The sequence below is a fragment of the Bombina bombina genome, chromosome 10 (assembly GCF_027579735.1).
Source record: "Bombina bombina isolate aBomBom1 chromosome 10, aBomBom1.pri, whole genome shotgun sequence".
NCBI classification, from domain to species: Eukaryota; Metazoa; Chordata; class Amphibia; order Anura; family Bombinatoridae; genus Bombina; species Bombina bombina.
In genome coordinates this window covers 192,135,845-192,159,741 of record NC_069508.1, presented here as the reverse complement: position 1 = coordinate 192,159,741, position 23,897 = coordinate 192,135,845, and the positions used below count along the sequence as shown (strand labels likewise).

Genomic DNA, 23,897 nt, shown 5'->3' with positions numbered 1-23,897 from the left:
TTATATATGTCTATATACATATCAATGTATTTATATGTGTATATATGTATTTATATATGTCTACATATATATCAATGTATTTATATGTGTATATATGTATTTATATATGTCTACATATATATTAATGTTTTTCTATGTGTATATATGTATTTATGTGTATATATTTATTTACATGTGTATATATGTATTTATATTTGTATATATGTATTTATATATGTCTATATATATATCAATGTATTTATATGTGTATATATGTATTTATATATGTCTACATATATATCAATGTATTTATATGTGTATATATGTATTTATATATGTCTACATATATATTAATGTTTTTCTATGTGTATATATGTATTTATATATGTCTACATATATATTAATGTTTTTCTATGTGTATATATGTATTTATATGTGTATATATTTATTTACATGTGTATATATGTATTTATATTTGTATATATGTATTTATATATGTCTATATATATATCAATGTATTTATATGTGTATATATGTATTTATATATGTCTACATATATATCAATGTATTTATATGTGTATATATGTATTTATATATGTCTACATATATATTAATGTTTTTCTATGTGTATATATGTATTTATATGTGTATATATTTATTTACATGTGTATATATGTATTTATATTTGTATATATGTATTTATATATGTCTATATATATATCAATGTATTTATATGTGTATATATGTATTTATATATGTCTACATATATATCAATGTATTTATATGTGTATATATGTATTTATATATGTCTACATATATTTTAATGTTTTTCTATGTGTATATATGTATTTACATGTGTATATATGTATTTATATTTGTATATATGTATTTATATGTGTATATATGTATTTAGAGTCATAAACAGTATACACATATAAAAATATTAATATATAAGTGCATTAGAGCCCTTTGCCATTAAGTAGATAAAAACATGATAAAACATTTGTGCAATATTCATATTTAATAAATATTTTAACTATGTATTTACAGTAAATATTTCACATTTGCTAATGCCAATATGCTATGATGTTTGCGCGATGGGTATTTGTTTTTTTCCAACAATTTTTTTCAAAATTGACCGATAGGGAATGCGAAAATGCGATAGAGTTTGAGTGATCTCAGGTGTTAGTTTTTTTTCTACTGTTTTTTCCCCTTTGATTTCTATGGGGGGAATACATGCACGCGCACACGAACACTTGTTAGGTTTTTTGCGCTATTCAGGTTAACTCTAGTGCAAAATATGTTTTTTTTAAACTTTTAATAAGAACACAGCCTGACTAGCGCAAAAAGCTTAACTCTAGTGAAGTTTTCACGATTGGGAAAAAAAAAAAAAATACTGTGCCACTTGTAATCGAGCCCTTAGACAGAAGCAAACAAACCATTGCTAGCATCTGTATATTCTAACCCAATATTATCTTACAGTAAAGGGGCACTAAACACAATTTCTTTCCTATGACATGGAGAGTCCACGACGTCATTCCAATGACAGGGAGTGAAGTGCCTGCCACACCTAAGGATCAGCATCTATCATGCAATGGATCTAAGGTAGGTGCATTTGCCTTCTAGGTACAGAAGGACAGTAGCACTTAAGAGGTCAACCCTCTCTTTCAGATCCTTTTTTTTTTTCTGGGACATAATAATCCTTAATTTAAAAAAAAAAGGATTCATATGGGGACAATATATTTGGCACACAGTATGAGACAATATATTTGGCACACAGTATGAGACAATATATTTGGCACACAGTATGAGACAATATATTTGGCACACAGTATGAGACCTGACATTTGGCTAAGGGATGTATGGGGTTAACAGTTAAGGATATCCTGTATTATGTAGCCTCGGTCTTAATAGCACTTAAACATAAGGACTATTGAGGCTTATTAATTTATACGCATACAACGGGTGAACCGTTTTAGTTAAAAAGTATTGCGCAGTTTATTTGGTCCTGCTCACGTGACGCCCGCACTTCCGGTTTAGCAGAGAGGTGCCGTTGTCAGAATAACCGTTCATTAAGGAGGGAGCTCCAGTGACTTCACACATCTTGTGAGATTTATGTAAATTATCTACAAGGATCGTTTAAGAGAAGAGGATTTCCTCTTACTAGTGGGATATCTCTCTTGGTAGTAGGAGCCTCAGACAATCTGAGGTTTTTTCTAAGTAGCTTTCTATGTTAGTTTTATTAAATTTTTTATTTTAATTTTCATTCATAATTATTCTGAAATTTAAAGTCTGTTTCAGTTTAATTTTTCTTACATTTGAACATTACTTGTGGGACCTGTTTTATTTCAGCTATGGACTCACAACAGGATCAGTCCATTTCTATGGATAAATGTTTACTATGTTTAGAAGCATAAATTGTCCTGCCTATGCAATTTTGCTCCTCTTGTTTAACTAAGACTTTAAAATTTAAAGACAAATTACTCTCTTCTGAGCCTTCTGTCTCTCAGGATAATGCTGTGCGTGACATGCCTCAGCTTTCTCCTCAAATGTCCCAAGCATTAATTGTTTCTCATAATGTGCCTTCTGTGTCCTCTCATCCACCTGGGGATTTTTACCGCTCAGATTTCTTCTGCAGTAACAGCGGCTTTGTCAGCTTTCCCTTCTTCGGGTAAGCGTAAGAGAAAATCTAAACATCTGCCTGATAGTAAGGCTTCTGACTCTAGGTCTGCATTAGCCAATCTTTCTCAGATTTCTGATGAGAATACTTTAGTAGCTTCTGAAGGTGAGATCTCAGACTCTGACACTTTAGCAGAAAAATCTTGAGAATTTGAAGAGGTTAATTTTAGCTTTAAGCTTGAACACCTCTGGTTACTACTGAAAGAGGTTCTAGTTACTTTAGACGACTCTGAACCTTCAGTTGCTGTCAACCCCATGAAGTCTTCTAAATTGTATAGAGTTTATGATTCCCCATCTTCTGAGGAGCTGTTTCCTGTTCCTAGGAAGATTATCAAATGGATAAGAAGCTAGAGGCTTACTTAAAAAAAAGATGTACATCCATCAAGGATTACAGTGGCAACCTGCAACAAGTATTGCTACAGTTGCGGGATCAGCATCTTATTGGTGCGATGCATTGTCAGATCTTATTACAGAGGAAACTACAGTAGAGGAGATCCAAGATAGGAGCAAAGCTCCCAAATTGGCCAATACCTTTATCTGTGATGCCAACATGCAGATAATTTGTCTGGGAGCTAAAATGTCTAACTTTACGGTACTAGCCCGCAGGTCGGCCGACATCTCTTCAAAGGCCAAGCTTTTGGCTTTACCTTATAAGGTCTGGCGGAGATAATTTCAGAGATTATGGGCGGAAAGGAATCTTTCCTACCTCAGGACAAGAAGAATAGACCTAGGAGTCGTCAAACTTCTAATTTTTGTTCCTTTCATAACTATAAGGGACAAAAGTCCTCCTCTTCCTCTTCCAAACCTGACCAATCCATATCAACTTGGAAATCCAACAAGCCCTGGAACAAGGGAAAACAAAATAAGAAGCCTTCTGCTGACTCTAAATCAGCATGAAGGTTCCGCCCCCGATTCCAGTGTGGATCATGTGGGGGGCAGGCTTTTTCTTTTTCGTCAAGCCTGGATAAGCGATGTCCCAGATCCTTGGGTGGTGGACATAGTATCACAGGGTTACAGAATGGGATTCAAGTCTTGCCCTCCAAGGGGCAAATTTCTCCTATCAAGACTATCCTCAAACCAAATAAAGAAGGAGGCCTCCTTAAACTGTGTAAAGGGCCTATACAGGGTCTAGGATTCTATTCAAATCTATTTGTGGTTCCCAAAAAGGAGATAACTTTTCGGCCCATTCTAGACCTCAAATGTCTCAACAAATTCCTCAGGGTTCTGCCCTTCAAGATGGAAACTATTCATTCCATTCTTCCTTTGCTACTGGAAGGTCAGTTTATGATAACCATAGACCTGAAGGACGCATACCTTCATGTTCCCATTCACAGGGAACACCACAAGTATCTGAGGTTTGCCTTTCTGTACAAGCACTTCCAATTTGTTGCACTTCCTTTTGGTCTAGCCACGGCTCCCAGAATATTCACAAAGGTTCTGGGGGCACTATTGGAAGTGATCAGATCCCAGGGATTGCTGTGGCGCCTTATCTAGATTACATCTTGGTTCATGCGTCATCTTTTCAACTAGCCCAATCTCATACAGAGATGCTGTTGTCTTTTCTACATTCCCACGGGTGGAAGGTGAATTGGGAAAAAAGTTCTCTGGTTCCATCTACCAAAGTGTGTTTCCTATGGACTATAGTACATTCCCTGTCCATGAAGATTTTTCTGACGGAGGTCAGAAAAAAACAAAATTCTTGCTTCCTGCCTTTCTCTCCAGTCTGCCTTTCATCCATATGTGGCTCAATGCATTGAGTTGATTGGTCTGATGGTGGCATCCATGGACATCATTCCTTTTGCTCGGTTCCATCTACCACCGCTGCAACTTTGTATGCTCCGTCAATGGAACTGAGACCATTCGGATTAATCACAGAGGATAAATCTGAACCCTATAACAAGACACTCTCTCTCATGGTGGGTTTCACAGGAACATCTGTCTCGGGGCACTTGCTTTCTGAGACCTTCCTGGGAAATTGTGATTATGGACACCAGCCTGTCAGGCTGGGGAGCTGTTTGGGGTCCTTTAAAGGCTCAGGGCCTGTGGTCTCTGGAAGAGTCCTCTCTTCCCATAAACATCTTGGAGTTGAGATAGCTTCAATGCCCTATCAGCATGCCCTCAACTGTCTTTGGTCCAGATTATCAGATTCCAATCGGACAACATCACCACAGTGGCTTAAATCAACCACCAGGGAGGGACTCTGAGTTCCTTAGCCATAAAAGAGGTGACTCGCATTCTGCAGTGGGCGGAAGCCCATGACTGTCTTCTGCCATCCACATTCCAGGTGTGGACAACTGGGAGGCCAATTTTCTGAGCAAAAAAACGTTTCTTTCCGGGGAGTGGGCTCTCCATCCGAAAATGTGTTCTCTCAAATAGCCCTCAAGTGGTGGGCTCCAGAGTTGGATCTGATGGCGTCCCACCAAAATACCAAGGTTCCAAAGTACGGTTCAAGGTCAAGAGATCCTAAGGCCGTTCTGATAGATGCTCTAGCGGTTCCTTGGAGGTTTTCTCTGGCATATCTGTTTCCTCTGTTTGCTCTCCTTCCATGAGTCATTGCTCGTATAACACAGGAGAGCGCATCAGTGATATTAATAGCTCCTGCTTGTCCTCGCAGGATCTGGTTTGCGGATCTGGTAAGGATGTCATCTCTACCTCCTAGTAGGTTACTTCAGAGGAAGGACCTTCTACTTCAGGGCCCTTTCCTCCATCCAAACCTAGATTCTCTGAAGCTAACTGCTTGGAGATTGAATGCCTAGTTCTGTCTAGACGTGGTTTTTCTGAAGCGATCATTGAAACTATGATTCTGGCTCAAAAATCGGTTACTCGCAAGATTTACCATAAGATATGGCATAAATACCTTTATTGGTGCGAATCTAAGGGGTTCTCCTGGAGCCGGGCGAGGGTTCCCTGGATTTTGTCTTTTCTTCAGGATGGCCTGGACAACGTCTGGCAGACTTACCAGATGTTCAAGCCTTTGTATAGGCCCTGGTTAGAATCAGGCCTGTGTTTAAACCTGTTGCTCCCCCACGGAGCCTTAATTTAGTTCTTAAAATTTTGCAACAGGCTCCGTTTGAGCCGATTCATGTTGTCCATATAAAACTGTTATCCTGGAAGGTTTTGTTTCTTGTTGCTATTTCTTCCGCTCGCAGAGTGTCTGAACTTTGAGCTCTGCAGTGAGATTCCCCATACCTTATTTTTCATGCAGATAAGGCGGTCCTTCATACTAAATTGGGTTTTCTGGGGTGCTCTTTGCCTCCTCCTTTTTGCCATGAGTTGAATATCCCACTAGTAATTGGAATGATGTTGTGGACTCTCCATGTCCGGAAAGAAAGAAATTTATCAGATAAGCATACATTTTTCAATGCAATAATTTAAAAGAATTACAGAAAAACATAGTAAAAGCTCATTTACAGGGGTGCTGAACTAGTTTCTAGGGGGTAGGTTTGCGCCACACTGGATTGTCTCTGACAGTCATTAAGCTGATACTGCGCACCTCATACGATATACAGTGAGCACACTTGCCACCTGCATACAGTCTACTATCCAAGGCTGTTTTCTTGGCAGCGGGTGGACTCTTTGTCTGGCCTAAAGAGCAGGGGTATGGCAGATAATAGGCTCTATTAGCATTCAGTGTAAAAAAAAAGCTTGTTGTGGGCGCAGGCAGAGTGGGTAAGAACTAAACATCTGGTGAGGTGCAAACATATCTCTTAGGAGGCGGTTTAGCCCTCTTGAGTAAATTTTCACGTTACACTTTTAAACCATTGGATAAAACATTGTATTGTGTCCCTTTAAATTGAAAATTCTACTGCCCCCCCAACCCAGGGTCAAGCTTTGCAGAAAGTTGACACATGCCATGGCTGAGGGAGAGCAGGAAGCCGCAATTTTTAATTTCCCACTGTGAACTGTACCGGACACCACCCCAAATGTCACTTGTAACGCACCTAGCTCAATTAAACCTTTTTTCAGTATCATCCAGATGAAACTGAAAAATATGGCAGCCAGAGTCTCCGAGACAATTAAGTCCTGCAGATAGGGGTAAAAGTTCATTCCCACATCTTCCCCAAATCTGCCACTCTAGGTACAGACCTTGTTGGCCTTGGCTATATTACGACCCTGATATATATTTATATAATAATTTATGGTCATATAAAGGGTCAGATTACAAATGAAGCAGTATTTAGCACTCCCGCTCTAATACCGCTGAAAGTAAACTTGTAATGTGGGCAGGTTAGTGTGCGTATTACACGTTGAAAGTAAAAAGTGCAAGAGGAAAACCTGCTGAGTGTTAACTTCAGAACTTTGGATACTGCAACCTTGTTAACTCCTTCTTCCAATAAACTTCAATAAAGCATATTTAAAAAAAAAAAAGAGCACTCACTCTCTAACCTAGCCATGTTTTACCAAGTGAGCTAAAACCAACGTGATTTGCAGATTTTACATTCCAATGCTCTTCACATAGAGGGCATAAAGTGGGCATTTAGTGCGTTGGGTAGAATCAGAGTGAGCTATGGGTGGGGAAGTCCCTGGTTTTGCTCTGGAAACCAGGGCATTTGCTTCACTCTGATGGGGAAACAGCTGGAGGGACAGTAGGTGGAACTTTCATCCTGTGATAATCCTACAATATGGGGGTGCTCTGCAAACCACCAGTACATAAGGAGCAGCAGTCTCACATATTCTGACTCACAGCTGTGACTCCCAAACAGCACTTACTTATGTGCTTAACTCCTTTGTGGGGTTAAACAAGGTTATCTAGTGTCAGTGGTGCATAATTAATCAAACATCAGACTGTCCCTTTAACCCTAACTGCATATAATAATTGGACTGGTGCAGATGTAACTGCAGTGTTATTGTCATTTGGGCCAATTGTGGCGTGAATGAGTTAATCTCACTGTACAATTAATTGTATTAATTCTGCTTCATCTTGTTCTCTATTTATTCCTTTCTTCCTCCTCTTAGACCATTATGACTGATGTATCTTATGATTTTGATAGAATCTGGTTGGTCCCTTTCTCACCGTTACTGGAGGGCTGCTGGATATGAATTTCAGAAGACCACGGACTCCAGAGTCCCTGCAGCCTGTCTCCACTGGGACTTGCCCTCATCTGCAATGTGTAGTGGGAACCAGGGACCATATCCAAAACTTCATGCTGGGCTCCAGGCGGAACATTAAGTGTCTGACATAAAACACACAACTGATGATATTAACATGTTTGTAATAATAGGACTCATACGGCTAGATTTAGAGTTTTGTCGGTAACGACCCGCGTATCTAACGCTGGCTTTTTTCTGGCAGCACCTTTAAAATAACTCTGGTATTGAGAGTCCACAGAATGGCTGCGTTAGGCTCCAAAAAAAGGAGCGTATAGCATATTTAACGCAACTTCAACTCTCGATACCAGAGTTGCTTATGGACGCGGCCAGCCTCAAAAACGTGCTCGTGCACGATTCCCCCATAGAAAACAATGGGGCTGTTTGAGCTGAAAAAAAAACTAACACCTGCAAAAAAGCCGCGTTCAGCTCCTAACGCAGCCCCATTGTTGTCTATGGGGAAACACTTCCTACGTCTGCACCTAACACCCTAACATGTACAGCTATCGCTGACCCCTGCATATTATTTTTAACCCCTAATCTGCCGCTCCGTAAACCGCCGCTATTTACATTATCCCTATGTACCCCTAATCTGCTGCCCCTAACACCGCCGACCCCTATATTATATTTATTAACCCCTAATCTGCCCCCCACAACGTCGCCTCCACCTGCCTACACTTATTAACCCCTAATCTGCCGAGCGGACCACACCGCTATTATAATAAAGTTATTAACCCCTAATCCGCCTCACTAACCCTATAATAAATAGTATTAACGCCTAATCTGCCCTCCCTAACATCGCCGACACCTAACTTCAAACATTAACCCCTAATCTGCTGACTGGAGCTCACCGCTATTCTAATAAATGTATTAACCCCTAAAGCTAAGTCTAACCCTAACACTAACACCCCCCTAAGTTAAATATAATTTTAATCTAACGAAATTAATTAACTCTTATTAAATAAATTATTCCTATTTAAAGCTAAATACTTACCTGTAAAATAAATCCTAATATAGCTACAATATAAATTATAATTATATTATAGCTATTTTAGGATTTATATTTATTTTACAGGTAACTTTGTATTTATTTTAACCAGGTACAATAGCTATTAAATAGTTAATAACTATTTAATAGCTAAAATAGTTAAAATAATTACAAAATTACCTGTAAAATAAATCCTAACCTAAGTTACAATTAAACCTAACACTACACTATTAATAAATAAATTAAATAAAATACCTACAATTACCTACAATTAAACCTAACACTACACTATCAATAAATGAATTAAATACAATATCTACAAATAAATACAATTAAATAAACTAACTAAAGTACAAAAAATAAAAAAGAACTAAGTTACAAAAAATAAAAAAATATCTACAAACATTAGAAAAATATTAAAACAATTTTAAACTAATTACACCTACTCTAAGCCCCCTAATAAAATAACAAAGCCCCCAAAAATAAAAAAATGCCCTACCCTATTATAAATTACAAAAGTTCAAAGCCCTTTTACCTTACCAGCCCTGAACAGGGCCCTTTGCGGGGCATGCCCCAAGAAATTCAGCTCTTTTGCCTGTAAAAAAACACATACAATACCCCCCCCCCAACATTACAACCCACCACCCACATACCCCTAACCTAACCCAAACCCCCCTTAAATAAACCTAACACTAAGCCCCTGAAGATCTTCCTACCTTATCTTCATCTAACCAGGTATCACCGATCCGTCCTGGCTCCAAAATCTTCATCCAAGCCCAAGCGGGGGCTAGACATCCATCATCCGACGGCTGAAGAAGTCCAGAAGAGGGTCCAAAGTCTTCATCCTATCCGGGAAGAAGAGTAGATCCGGACCGGCAACCATCTTCTTCAAAGCGGCATCTTCTATCTTCATCCGATGAGGACCGGCTCCATCTTGAAGACCTCCATCGCGGATCCATCCTTCTTCTCCGACGACTAGACGACGAATGACGGTTCCTTTAAATGACGTCATCCAAGATGGCGTCCCTCAAATTCCGATTGGCTGATAGGATTCTATCAGCCAATCGGAATTAAGGTAGGAATTTTCTGATTGGCTGATGGAATCAGCCAATCAGAATCAAGTTCAATCCGATTGGCTGTTCCGATCAGCCAATAGAATGCAAGCTCAATTTGATTGGCTGATTGGATCAGCCAATCGGATTGAACTTGATTCTGATTGGCTGATTCCATCAGCCAATCAGAATATTCCTACCTTAATTCCGATTGGCTGATAGAATCCTATCAGCCAATCGGAATTCGAAGGACGCCATCTTGGATGACGTCATTTAAAGGAACCGTCATTCGTCGTCTAGTCGTCGGAGAAGAAGGATGGATCCGCGATGGAGGTCTTCAAGATGGAGCCGGTCCTCATCGGATGAAGATAGAAGATGCCGCTTTGAAGAAGATGGTTGCCGGTCCGGATCTACTCTTCTTCCCGGATAGGATGAAGACTTTGGACCCTCTTCTGGACTTCTTCAGCTGTCGGATGATGGATGTCTAGCCCCCGCTTGGGCTTGGATGAAGATTTTGGAGCCAGGACGGATCGGTGATACCTGGTTAGGTGAAGATAAGGTAGGAAGATCTTCAGGGGCATAGTGTTAGGTTTATTTAAGGGGGGTTTGGGTTAGATTAGGGGTATGTGGGTGGTGGGTTGTAATGTTGGGGGGGGGGTATTGTATGTGTTTTTTTACAGGCAAAAGAGCTGAATTTCTTGGGGCATGCCCCGCAAAGGGCCCTGTTCAGGGCTGGTAAGGTAAAAGAGCTTTGAACTTTTGTAATTTAGAATAGGGTAGGGCATTTTTTTATTTTTGGGGGCTTTGTTATTTTATTAGGGTGCTTAGAGTAGGTGTAATTAGTTTAAAATTGTTTTAATATTTTTCTAATGTTTGTAGATATTTTTTTATTTTTTGTAACTTAGTTCTTTTTTATTTTTTGTACTTTAGTTAGTTTATTTAATTGTATTTATTTGTAGATATTGTATTTAATTCATTTATTGATAGTGTAGTGTTAGGTTTAATTGTAGGTAATTGTAGGTATTTTATTTAATTTATTTATTGATAGTGTAGTGTTAGGTTTAATTGTAACTTAGGTTAGGATTTATTTTACAGGTAATTTTGTAATTATTTTAACTATTTTAGCTATTAAATAGTTCTTAACTATTTAATAGCTATTGTACCTGTTTAAAATAAATACAAAGTTACCTGTAAAATAAATATAAATCCTAAAATAGCTATAATATAATTATAATTTATATTGTAGCTATATTAGGATTTATTTTACAGGTAAGTATTTAGCTTTAAATAGGAATAATTTATTTAATAAGAGTTAATTAATTTCGTTAGATTAAAATTATATTTAATTTAGGGGGGTGTTAGTGTTAGGGTTAGACTTAGCTTTAGGGGTTAATACATTTATTAGAATAGCAGTGAGCTCCAGTCGGCAGATTAGGGGTTAATGTTTGAAGTTAGGTGTTGGTGATGTTAGGGAGGGCAGATTAGGGGTTAATACTATTTATTATAGGGTTAGTGAGGCGGATTAGGGGTTAATAACTTTATTATAATAGCGGTGCGGTCCGCTCGGCAGATTAGGGGTTAATAAGTGTAGGCAGGTGGAGGCGACGTTGAGAGGGGCAGATTAGGGGTTAATAAATATAATATAGGGGTCGGCGGTGTTAGGGGCAGCAGATTAAGGGTACATAGCTATAATGTAGGTGGCGGCTCTATGCGGTTGGCAGATTAGGGGTTAATTATTGTAGGTAGCTGGCGGCGACGTTGTGGGGGGCAGGTTAGGGGTTAATAAATATAATATAGGGGTCGGCGGTGTTAGGGGCAGCAGATTAGGGGTACATAAGTATAACATAGGTGGCGGTCGGCAGATTAGGGGTTAAAAAAAATTAATCGAGTGTTGGCGATGTGGGGGGACCTCGGTTTAGGGGTACATAGGTAGTTTATGGGTGTTAGTGTACTTTAGAGCACAGTAGTTAAGAGCTTTATGAACCGGCGTTAGCCCAGAAAGCTCTTAACTACTGACTTTTTTCTGCGGCTGGAGTTTTGTCGTTAGAATTCTAACGCTCACTTCAGCCACGACTCTAAATACCGGAGTTAGAAAGATCCCATTGAAAAGATAGGATACGCAATTGACGTAAGGCGATCTGCGGTATGGAAAAGTCGCGGCTGAAAAGTGAGCGTTAGACCCTTTTTTGACTGACTCCAAATACCGGCGGTAGCCTAAAACCAGCGTTAGGAGCCTCTAACGCTGGTTTTCACGGCTACCGCCAAACTCCAAATCTAGGCCATAGTGTTTCCTGCCTCCTGCTCTTTCTTTTCATTGATTATTTCTTCTTTTAGATTTATCTTTTCTTCCTGTATATTTTTTATAAGCTTAGATCCACTCTATGGCATCTATTTATCAAAGCATCGACTTTTTTGCATTCAACGGCACCAATACGCTCACCTAAGATTGCCTAACATCGCTGCCGTGGACCTGAATACGTTCTCCATAATTATCAAAAAAGCTGTTAAAAAGCTGCGCACCAAGTATGTTGCGATGAGCAGTGGACTGTTGTTAACTAACAGTCATCGATCTCGCTGCTCTTTGGCTTTTTTACAGCTTTCTTGGTACCCTGTCACTAAACACCCACACTATACTATACTGTTTACCCCCTATACCCCGCCGCAACTAAATACAATTATTAACCACTAAACCGCCGCTCCTGGAGCCCACCACCACCTACATTATACTTATTAACCCCTAATCTGCCCCCCCCCTACACCGCCACCACCTACCTACATTTATTAACCCCTAATCTGCCGCCTCCAACGTCGCCGACACTATATTAAATTTATTAACCACTAAACCACTAAAGTCTAACCCTAACCCTAACACCCCCTAACATAAATATAATTTAAATATATCTAAATAAATATTACTATCATTAACTAAATAAATCCTATTTAAAACTAAATACTTACCTATTAAATAAACCCTAAGCTAGCTACAATATAACTAATAGTTAAATTGTAGCTATCTTAGGGTTTATTTTAATTTTACAGGCAACTTTGTATTTATTTTAACTAGGTACAATAGTTATTAAATAGTTATTAACTATTTAATAACTACCTAGTTAAAATAAAGACAAATATACCTGTAAAATAAAAACTAACCTAAGTTACAATTACACCTAACACTACACTATAATTAAATAAATTCCCTAAACTAAATACAATTAAATACAATTAAAAAAATGTATCTAAAGTACAAAAAAACCCAAACACTAAGTTACAGAAAATAATAAAAAAATTACAAGATTTTTAAACTAATTACACCTAATCTAATCTCCCTAACAAAATAAAAAAGCCCCCCAAAATAAAAAAAAAGCCCTACCCTACACTAAATTACAAATAGCCCTTAAAAGGGCCTTTTGCGGGGCATTGCCCCAAAGTAATCAGCTATTTTACCTGTAAAAAAAATTACAACCCCCCCAAACATTAAAAGCCACCACCCACACAACCAACCCTACTCTAAAACCCACCCAATCCCCCTTTAAAAAAAAAACTAACACTAACCCCTTGAAGATCACCCTACCTTGAGAAGTCTTCACCCAACCGGGCCGAAGTCCTCCACGAAGCCGGCAGAAGTGGTCCTCCAGACGGGCAGAAGTCAGCCAATAGAATGCGAGCTCAATCCTATTGGCTGATTGGATCAGCCAATAGGATTGAACTTCAATCCTATTGGCTGATTGCATCAGCCAATAGGATTTTTCCTACCTTAATTCCGATTGGCTGATAGAATTCTATCAGCCAATCGGAATTGAAGGGACGCCATCTTGGATGACGTCATTTAAAGGAACCTTGATTCTTCAGTTGGACGTCGTTTGAAGAGGATGCTCCGCGTCGGATGTCTTGAAGATGGAGCCGCTCTGCGCCGGATGGGTGAAGATAGAAGATACCGTCTGGATGAAGACTTCTGCCTGTCTGGAGGACCACTTCTGCCGGCTTTGTGGAGGACTTCGGCCCGGTTGGGTAAAGACGTCTCAAGGTAGGGTGATCTTCAAGGGGTTAGTGTTAGGTTTTTTTAAGGGGGGATTGGGTGGGTTTTAGAGTAGGGTTGGTTGTGTGGGTAATGGCTTTTAATGTTTGGGGGGGTTGTAATGTTTTTTTTTTATAGGTAAAAGAGCTGATTACTTTGGGGCAAAGCCCCGCAAAAGGCCCTTTTAAGGGCTATTTGTAATTTAGTGTAGGGTAGGGCTTATTTTATTTTGGGGGGGAGCTTTTTTATTTTGTTAGGGGGATTAGATTAGGTGTAATTAGTTTAAAATTCTTGTAATTATTTTATTATTTTCTGTAATTTTTTTTTTTGTACTTTAGATAAAAATTTTTAATTGTATTTAATTGTATTTAGTTTAGGGAATTTATTTAATTATAGTGTAGTGTTAGGTGTAATTGTAACTTAGGTTAGTTTTTATTTTACAGATATATTTGTCTTTATTTTAACTAGGAAGTTATTAAATAGTTAATAACTATTTAATAACTAGTGTACCTAGTTAAAATAAATACAAACTTGCCTGTAAAATAAAAATAAACCCTAAGATAGCTACAATGTAACTATTAGTTATATTGTAGCTAGCTTAGGGTTTATTTTATAGGTAAGTATTTAGTTTTAAATAGGAATTATTTAGTTAATGATAGTAATATTTATTTAGATATATTTAAATTATATTTAAGTTAGGGGGTGTTAGGGTTAGACTTAGGTTTAGGGGTTAATAAATTTAATATAGTGGTCGCGGTGTAGGGGGGCAGATTAGGGGTTAATAAATATAATGTAGGTGGTGGCAGTGTAGGGGGCGGAAGATTAGGGGTTAATAAGTATAATGTAGGTGGCGGTGGGCTCCAGGAGCGGCAGTTTAGGGGTTAATAATTGTATTTAGTTGCTGCGGGGTCCAGGAGCGGCGGGATAGGGGCTCAGAACTTTTATTTAGGCGTTGGCGATGTTGAGGTGGCAGATTAGGGGTTAATAAGTATAATGTAGGTGGCGGCAGATTAGGGGTGTTTAGACTCGGGGTACATGTTAGGGTGTTAGGTGTACACATTCCCATAGGAATCAATGGGATATCGGGCAGCAGCTAATATAAAAGCTTTCGCTGCTTTCCGACTCCCATTGATTCTATGGCATCCGCTGCCTCCAGGGCGACGGATTGAAAACCAGGTACTCTGGGCCGGAATAGTGCCGAGCGTACCTGGCAGATATTTGATAACTTCCAAAAGTAGTCAGATTGTGCCGAACTTGCGTTCGGAACATTTGTAGTGACGTAAGCATCGATCTGTGTCGGACTGAGTCCGGCGGATAGTATGTTACGTCACCAAATTCTACTTTTGCCGGTCTGTAGGGTTTGATAACTAAGACGAATCAGGCTCGCCACAAATACGCTGCGGAATTCCAGCATATTTGCGGTTGACGGCTTGATAAATACATGCCCAAATCTATTTGCTTTTCTAAGATGTATTTTACCCATTTTGCTATTGTCTGTCTTTATATGTTTCACTTCCCTTGATCTTTATAATTTTTAATGCTGTTATTTATTGTTCCTCTCATAGTTTGTTTCTTTTGCACATTCTGTCTCTTTCTCTGTTGTTCCCTGGAGCTCTCTTTTCTCACCTTCCACAATGTATTCCCATCCTGAGAGAAGCGAATTTGGTACACCAAGTCTTTCTCTAGGTCTGGCAGAGGAATAGACCAATTTATTTCCAATTTGGCACCCGGCAGCTGTTTCACTGTGAATTCTGGTGTGGGGGGAAGCACTAAAAACAACAGAGAATCAAACGGTCAGCCATAGTCACTAGTGTGGGGTTAAAAGAGGGAAGAGATGCCATCCTCAACATGGGCCCCTCTGGAGATTGCTCCTGGTGCTAGGCAGTAAAAAGTCATTGTACAACCTAAAGTCTTCTTTTTAAAAAGAGCAATCCCATGACCCTCTGGTTATTTCGTGATCAATGTGATATGGCAGTTGTTTTTAAACATTACTTATTAGGATTATTCTAATACCTTTGGGAAGGCTTTTATTCTGTGCCAGGCAAAATGAGATCATACATCCATGAGACCCATTATGGAAAAGGGAAATAATAATAACAAAAAAGATATTGAGAGTTGGTTTGGGGAAAATTAATGGAAATATGACCTTTTAGTGATACAGATGGTAGATATTATTTGTTAAAAAGATAGAGTGTGACTTCTTTTATAACCATTTAACTCTGAGAGGATACGCTGGTACTTACCAACATGGTGCATCCAGAAGGGAGGTTGGTAGTACTTTTTCACTTGTTGAGTTTCTGATATGTTCAATAACACAGAAATAGCACTTTCATTTCTTACATTGAATACACAGAGACAGTTTGTCCTGTTTATAAGCTCCTCACAGCGCTGCCACTCCTGACCCCTGTTGGATAGAACACGTTTTTGTGAAGCTTCTTTCCTACTTGGGTAGTAACACATTTTTTAATCTTTACATAAGCCCAGGGTTTATCCTGCCAATATAGAATAATATTTTACAGATCCTAGAATACAAACAGGTCTCAAAAAAGAGAAAATTAGAGATACTAAGAAAAACTTAAAGAGCCAATAAAACCCCTTAATTTATTTTAATACATCAGAAATTTTTCACTGCACTGCAACACCTGTTTTACTGTGGCCATTTAGAATCAAGTATAAATAAGCTTCAGCACATATTAACCAATCACTGTGCACCATATAGGAGTGTCATAGTTCTGCATTCCATGGAACACAATACAGCCTTTCTGGGGTGAGTGGAAACACTACAATTTTTGTTTAGTTCACAACCAACTGAGAGACCTGACACATTTTCTAATATGCCTTTTCAACCCAATAACCATCCTGACTCCTCCTGGATCACTGAGACTCAGCTCTGCCAATACTAACCAAGACACCTCCTCTAGTCAACTGAGACTAAACCCTGCCAACCCCCATCTTGATCCACCTCTGCTTCACTGGGAATCAAAGCTACCCACTATCAACTCTCTTTCATGACTCAACTCTGTCCATTACCAACTATATTTCCACATTAGTCTACTGAGACTCAATCCTGACCAATACCCAGTTTATCTCCATCCTGGTCTACTGAGACTTAACCCTGACCAGTAACACCCTATCTCTGTCCTGGTCTACTGAGACTTAACCCTGTCCACTATCCACACTTACTCTGGCTCTGGTCTACTGAGACTCAACCCTGTCCTTTACCAACTCTATTTCCACCTTAGTCTACTAAGACTCAACCCTGTCCTTTACCAACTCTATCTCCACCTTGGTATACTGAGACTCAACCCTGTCCACAACCTAATTTATCTCCACCCTGAGACTTAACGCTGACCAATACCATCAAATCTATCCCCTGGCCTACTGAAGCTTAACCCTGCCCCCTGTCCACCTGAACTCTAGCTCTGGGGTACTGAGAATCAACTCTACCCACAACCCACCCAATGTCTGTTTTGGACTACTGAGGATTAACCCTCCCTACTACCCACACTGTGTCCTCTGCTGATCCTTTGAGACTCAACCTAGTTTTTTCCTGTACCACCCACAGTCTCTCTGTTTTAAATACCAGCCAAATTGTTCAGCCTGATACAGTTGGGATACTGACACAGTTGCACTCATCTTTTTATCCTGAAATGATATTATATAAGCTGATATAAACACTAACTGCATTGCATTTTCTTTGGGTCTTTTTGATCAGTTATCCTATTTTTTTGTTTGTTTGTTTGTTTTTTGCACCTAAACAGTCTGCTTAGCTACACAAAATATATTCTCCTGCCCTGGGCAGATTTTAAGAATTTTTTCAAGGTATAATTTTATACCCAATAATAATATCTAACTCTTACCCATACTTATATAAAAGTTGCTGTGAAGAATGTAGATTTAGGGCCTTATTCCAATTACAGCACATCTGAGACAGGTCAGAGGTGAAACACTGTAGCTCAATCTCATCTGAAAATAAAATCCCAAGTTAATCAGGTGGGTAAAAATGTGATGTAAAACAGTCTGTATATAAACTGAAACAATGCTGCTGAACTGTCAGTGACTCATCATCTCATAGCTACTTTTTTACCATAAGCTCACCCACAGAGAGCAATTGTACATATCAGCCAATAAGCATTAGTAGGAACAACACACGTGATATTGCCATATTAGTTTAAATATAAAAGGACATTAACTTTATTTTTTCTTTCATATTTTAGTGACTAATAATGAAAAAAAAAGTTCAAATTGTATTCAAACTTACTTTGTTCTCCTGAATGCATTTTAAGTTGTATTTGTCTTATCAAATGAATGGATGGTGCTTGGTGCTCAGGAAAGTAGACTATACTGTGATCATTCAACAAAACTTTAACAACACTCACAGTATAGCAAAATGTACAATACATATATTTATATCCATGTTTGTATTATATATAGTTGAGTATTGAATTCAAAGTAATGAACAACCCAAAATTCCCTTTATAAGAAAAATGCTCTTAAAAAATATTTTGCAATCATAGGACTTTAAAAAAAAAACATATCAAACAACTTGTACAATTATCAAATATATATATGATTCTGTCATGAAAGTATATGATAATAAAATGGCAAAATTATATGAAGACTTCAATAATAAAATCCCAGAAGATCTCTAAACAGTAAAACAAAGCACAGAGATAAAGATGACTGTAGGAAGATTATTAACTGTAAAAAAATTTTTTTGATAAATCTCCAGAAAAAAAGATTTTAATTTGGTACAAACATGGCTTATTAATCCAGAACTCCCAACTGTTCTTAAGAGGTACAGTCCCTAATTCTAAACTCTGTCCCTCTGAGACAGCTGATTTGCAGAATTTTCATTAGTCCCGCATATAGACCACCCAGACACCTCACCAACCAACCAGACATGTCCATGATCCAGTCCATTGTCCAACTGTAACCCTTCCCAGCATGGCTCCACCCATAATATGGCCACTGCTCTCAACCTCTAATATCGGTCTTCTAGAAATTAGCAAATGAGCCTACCTAGGTTTAGATTTTAACAAAGAATACCATGAGAACAAACCAAATTTGATTATAAAAGTAAAATAAAAAGTTGTTTAAAATGACATGCCCTATCTGAATCATGAAAGTTTAATTTTAACCTGAGTGTCCCTTTAACTAATGCAAACAGTAACTCTTCTAGGAAATTGGAATGGAATAGGAATCTGAACCTCACATTCTAAAATGTTTCCACAAAGGAAACCTAATCGAAATAGAATTTAAAGTTATAGCTAAGGAATAGCGTGGCAGCTGGAGAGCTAACCTCAGATACATTCTTTGGTATCCAAAGTGATAACATGATTTGTCTACCCTACTGGTGTTGTACGGCATTCGCTTCACAGACAGTAAAACCCTTGTACTAATTTCTGTTTAGTTGCTAAAGAATAACATATCCACCAAGTCTATACATTTTCATAACAAATTAAAATCTGTTTGTTGCAATTGAAAAAGTATGGTTAGTCTTCCAGTTTTGAGAATTGGAAAATCCACAATTTTCAGAGCTAAATTAAATGATAAAAGTATTTCACTATGCATAACTAGTTATTTTATATAAAAATCACAGTTTTTTTTACTGTCCTTTAAAGGGACAATCAAGTCAAAATAAAACTTTCTTTATTCAGATAGAGCACACAATTTAAAACAACTTTCCAATTCACTTCCATTATCTAAATGTGCACAATCTTTTTATATACACACTTTCTGAGGCACCAACTCCTTCTGAGCATGTGTAAAATTCACAGGATATAAATTTATGCATTTTGTGATTGGCTGATGTCTGTCACATGATGCATTAGAAAGGAAAATTTAACAAATTTTAACATTTGTCAGAAAAGGTATCTACTACTCATTTGAATGTAAACCTAAGTGCTGTTGCATTGTCTATTTAGTATGCATTTACTGATTATGCAATTTTACTGTGTTTAGTTGTCCTTTAATAAAGTGTAACAATATACATACATAATGTATATATTTACTTTAATATCTACACCTTTATTAAAGAGAATTACCTGCAGAGTGAGGGGTGAGAAATGTGATGACATCTGACCAGTGGCCCCAATATCCATCTACTGAGTCCACCCCGTTGGGCTTAGTACGGACACGGAGATAATAACGTAAACCAGCCTGGAGGCCCACAAGGCTCACAAAACACTTTTCTGTCTCTACAATCTGTCGTAACACAGAAATATAAGTCTGAAGTAAATGCCTTAAAGCGATACAAAATATTTACATTTTCTATTATTTCAAAGAGCAGTTTTTAAACATTTTTGGCAAGATTACGAGTGGAGCGCAAAATTGAGCTTTCACAAGCGTGACATTGTAGCTCCACTCGTAATACCAGAGCACGCTAATGTGCACTGGTATTACTAGTTGAGTGCAATGTGAACCTGACTGGCCAAAACAAAGGGCACTAAGTAAACATACTTAAAGGGACAGTCAAGTTAAAAAAAAAACTTTCATGTTTCAAATAGGGCATACAATTTTAAACAACTTTCCCATTTACTTTTATCACCAATTTTGCTTTGTTCTCTTGGTATTCTTAGTTGAAAGCTAAACCTAGGAGGTTCATATGCTAATTCCTTACACCTTAAGGCCGCTTCTAATCTAAATGCATTTTGATAGTTTTTCACCACTAGAGGGCATTAGTTCACGTGTTTCATATAGATAACATTGAGCTCATGCACATGAATTTACCATGGAGACAGCTCTGATTGGCTAAAATGCAAGTCTGTCAAAAGAACTGAAATAAGGGGGCAGTCTGCTGAGGCTTAGACACAAGGTAATTACAGAAGTAAAATGTGTATAATTATAACTGTGTTGGTTATGCAAAACTTGGGAATTGGTAATTAAGGGATTATCTATCTTTTAAAACAACAAAAATTCTGGTGTTGACTGTCCCTTTAACACTGTTGCCAAGCGGTATATCCCTGGATTGCCTTGGTGGCTGCACATATATGCCTCTTGTTATTGGTTTACCAATGTGTTCAGCTAGCTACCAGTAGTATATTGCTTCTCCTTCAACAAAGGATACCAAGAGAATGAAGCTAAACTGACAATAGAAGTAAATCGGAAAGTTGTTTAAAAATCTACGCTCTATCTGAATCGCAAAAGAAAAAAATGTTCCTTTAACTTAATGTGTGTCTGGAACCAAAATTTTCTTTCTTTCTTTCTTGTGCTTCCATCTAGTGTTCTTGCAAATTTAAAACATACAAATTCATTCTTGCAAAACTGCTGCCATATATTGCTCCAAATAAGCTCACTGTTCTGCGCCTATATAGCTGCTTTACAACAAAGGATACAGGCAGAATTATGTTAATTTGATAGTATAATTAAACTGGAAGATTTTTAAATAATGAACACTCCATCTAAATATTGAAAGAAAAAAATGTTGATTTCATGCAATTATGATTTAAGAAAATATATATGTATGGCATCTGTACAAGAGACATAGGACAGGTAGTTTACCAATCTGCAGAATAGTAGAATTTGTCCCCCATTGAAAATGAATGGGTAAGTAGGCATTATTACTATTGGCCTAAACTGATCACGTGATTGGGAGTCTAACGAGGCTCTGATTGGGAGTTGTGTTAACCGATTAAATATGTAGATAGTTTCTCAATCTGCAGTCCCCTTTCAGGTAGTCTGACCACCCACCAATATAAAATGGAGTGGCAAAAACATATAGATTTGATTGGCCACCTTGATATTTAAAATTTGGCTGGTGTAAACGGAGGTTTTTAAAAAATTTCAATAACTAATGCATGACAAAGGCCTGTACATGGGCTGAAATGCGTAGCTACAATATTATTTTTTGTTGTTGTTATTTTTTAGTGAGGCTGTGTGAACGAGCACCCCCAACAAGAATACAATTCTGTGAAAACCAAATCAGAGATTGTTTTAAATTATACAGCCAATATTGGTCCAGCCACAATCCACAAAACATAGTATGATGACATTACTTGACGGATATTGTTTTTCTTTCCCTTTCCTTGTTATCCATATAACAGCCAATAAACATACCACATAAATACATAGAGGAATAATAAACAAAAATTACTATCAAACTATCACTGTAGTGTCACATATAAATTCAGACATTAATGCAGTCATCACAAAAAAAGATGTTTGCGGTCGTAAGACCGCTGCTCCTTAACTTCTCCCCCACCTAAAAGGATTGGGATGATTGACACCCTCTGCTAGAAGCCGCCGGGGAGCAGGGGGCCGCATTGCACAAGCATTTCACTAGAAATGCTTGTGCAATGTTAAATCCCGACAGCGTATGCTGTCGGCATTTAGCGAGGTCGAGCGGACATGATTCGCTACAGCATCTCATATCCGCTCAACCATTAATAAATCTACCCCATAAACTCTCTTATTTGCACCTTAGGGTGCTAATTACTTTCTTATAAAGTACTTCCTTAATGAGAGGAGAAGCAGCAACTAGATTTACCCATTAAAGGGACATGAAACCCAAAAATGTTCTTTCATGATTTAGATAGTGTATACATTTTCAAACAACTTTCCAATTTACTTCTTTTATCTAATTTGCTTCATTTTCTTTGTATTCTTTGTTGAAAAGCATATCTAGATAGGCTCAGGAGCTGGGAGCTAGTTGCTGACTGGTGTCTGCACATATATGCCTCTTTTGATTGGTTTGTCGATGTGTTCAGCTAGTTCCCAGTAGTGCATTGCCGCTCCTTCAAGAAAAGATACCAAGATAATAAAACAAAATTGATTATAGAAGTAAATTAGAAAAATGTTTACAATTGCATGCTTTATTTAAACCATGAAAGGAAAAAAATGTTTTATGTCCCTTTAAGCCCTACAGTAATACACTGACATAGTGCAACACAAATTCACCTCACACAAGGAAAAGTATAGGGATTATTTAAGATATTCCCTGGGCAAGCATTTCCATGGATACAATCCTCTTGCAGATATTTTTGTTCCTTTTATTCCATAAAAAGACATTAAACATCTCTTGAAAATAGCACTTTGTACCACACTCCCTTCTGTATCATGATGCAAACGTGTATATATGGGTATATATTTATATATATATATAAATATATATATATATACAGTATATATATATCTATATGTGTGTGTGTGTGTGTGTTTATACGTGTATAAACAGTATGTATGTAAACATATAAATACACATGTATTTGCATATATAGAAACACACACACACAAATATATATATATATATATCAGGGACGTGCACTCATAGGAGGCAGGGGAGGCAATGCCTACCCTGCTATATGTGGCCAAAGCTTAATTAAATTTTAATTAAAACAAAAAAAAGTCCCCAAAAAGATATTTTCCCCCCATGTAATGCTATGGAGAGGCAGGTACAGGAACGCTTCTCTCCATTGCAGTACATGGGTCAAAGGAAATGCTGTGCTGCAGCGCCACCTGTGTTCTGTCAATATATTAGCAGCAAAAATTGGGACCAATAGGAGGCATCCCTCTCGATGCCTCCTAGCAAGTGAAGGATATATAGATTAATCAGAAGGAGGATGCAGTGAGCAGGGTCATGTGACAACTGGAAGCTGAGGTAACCTAAGAACAAATGACACCAAGCAGAAGAGTAAAGTAGTATTCTACATCTCTTGTGATTCACAAATTGTGTTCAGATACAGCTCATTAACAGGGGGGACAGTAAGTGAGCATAACCCAATACTGACAGAAAGTCAAAGGGTCAATTCAAATTTAAATCCATCATTTAAAACCCAGAGTTTGAAGTTAAGTGTGCAGTGTCCACATTATTTCAATTAAAGTTTTTGACATTGAATATTGCTAAGCCTCCCTTTTTCATGGTTATTTGATTTAATTAGGTACAAACTCCATATATGTTATGTCTGTTCAGTCAAAGGATGCAGTATCTATTTTTATTTTTCTCTGTGTCTCCATTTATTTAAAGACTGCTGTTAACTTGTAATTCACAAATCAATTGAAAGCTGTTGCATTGTGTTTTTAATATGTGCTGCTTTTATACAAGTTTATATTAATAAAAAGGAGATAATGAGTCATTTAAAAAATATATGTAATTATT

General features: G+C 37.7%; 1 protein-coding gene across 1 annotated transcript in view; it reads right to left on the bottom strand.

Annotated features, from left to right (window-relative positions):
* MPL (MPL proto-oncogene, thrombopoietin receptor) overlaps positions 1-23,897 on the bottom strand; it is a 52,075-nt gene that overhangs the window by 4,977 nt on the left and 23,201 nt on the right. Inside the window, exons 5-9 of the mRNA XM_053693214.1 lie at positions 19,849-20,008; positions 17,662-17,767; positions 16,045-16,205; positions 15,428-15,570; positions 7,673-7,832 (exon numbers count right to left, since the gene is read on the bottom strand). Coding sequence (XP_053549189.1) covers positions 7,673-7,832; positions 15,428-15,570; positions 16,045-16,205; positions 17,662-17,767; positions 19,849-20,008 — 730 coding nt within the window. The remainder of the gene's footprint in view (positions 1-7,672; positions 7,833-15,427; positions 15,571-16,044; positions 16,206-17,661; positions 17,768-19,848; positions 20,009-23,897) is intronic.